At 38.9% G+C, this 774-nt stretch overlaps 1 protein-coding gene across 1 annotated transcript; it reads right to left on the bottom strand.

The window, feature by feature from the left end:
• Window positions 1–270: 270 nt before the first annotated feature.
• On the bottom strand, window positions 271–774 carry LOC110716906 (U-box domain-containing protein 4-like). Its single transcript, XM_021895559.1, has one exon. It carries the CDS (start codon window positions 772–774, stop codon window positions 271–273), a length of 504 nt encoding a protein of 167 aa, XP_021751251.1.

The following is a 774-nucleotide window of genomic DNA, read 5'->3' as shown; positions in this document are numbered from 1 at the left end:
TACAGCAAAAAGGGTAAGAAAAAAAACACTCGATAAATGATGATCAAACATTGGATCTCTTACTCTTCCCATTTAAATTTAATAGGGGCCATTTGAGTTATTTGGTCAAATTATCATTGTTGGGAAGGCTTTTTTTTTTTTTTTTGAAACACCCCAAAATGAAAAGTGGGATGTTCGTTTTGGGATGGAAGGAGTAATAACCGATAACAAAAGTTGTACTGTACCATACCTTTTCTTTGGTTCTTGAGGTTCCGGACATGGACAAGATAACTAAAGGTGCCGATTATCAGTATGTGTAGACAAGTATAAGAAAGCAGTGGCCACATCCTTCCTACCACGGGGTGTTCCATTCCCTAACAACTCCACCAATGCATCAATAGCTCCTGAATTCCCTATCCTAATCTTATTCTCTTCAAATACAGATAAACTATACAGAGTTGCAGCAGCATTTTCTCGGGCCTCAGGAGTCCTCGTCTGAAGGACATGGATCAGAGGCTCAATTGACTCAGCTTTCATAATGTTAACCTTATTGTTGTTACTAATAGACAAGTTCAGAACAGCAGTGACTGCGTTTTCTTGAGTATTCATGTCTGAACTACGAAGGAGGATAACCAAAGGGTGGATAGCTCCACAACTCGCTATTATGATTTGGTTATCCAAGTCCTTGGCTAAAATCCTGAGCTCTGAAGTAGCTTCTCTTACAGTTTCAAGTGAAGTACTTTTCACATTATCTACTAATTCCTTTACATGAGCCTCAAATCTTGCAGCAACCAT

The sequence above is a fragment of the Chenopodium quinoa genome, unplaced genomic scaffold (genome assembly GCF_001683475.1).
Source record: "Chenopodium quinoa cultivar QQ74 unplaced genomic scaffold, ASM168347v1, whole genome shotgun sequence".
Lineage (NCBI taxonomy): Eukaryota > Viridiplantae > Streptophyta > Magnoliopsida > Caryophyllales > Amaranthaceae > Chenopodium > Chenopodium quinoa.
This window is presented reverse-complemented; position numbering and strand designations above follow the sequence as displayed.

Bases quoted from the DNA above. Each gene is read 5' to 3' on its own strand.
- LOC110716906 (XM_021895559.1), bottom strand. From the start codon at position 774: ATGGTTGCTGCAAGATTTGAGGCTCATGTAAAGGAATTAGTAGATAAT.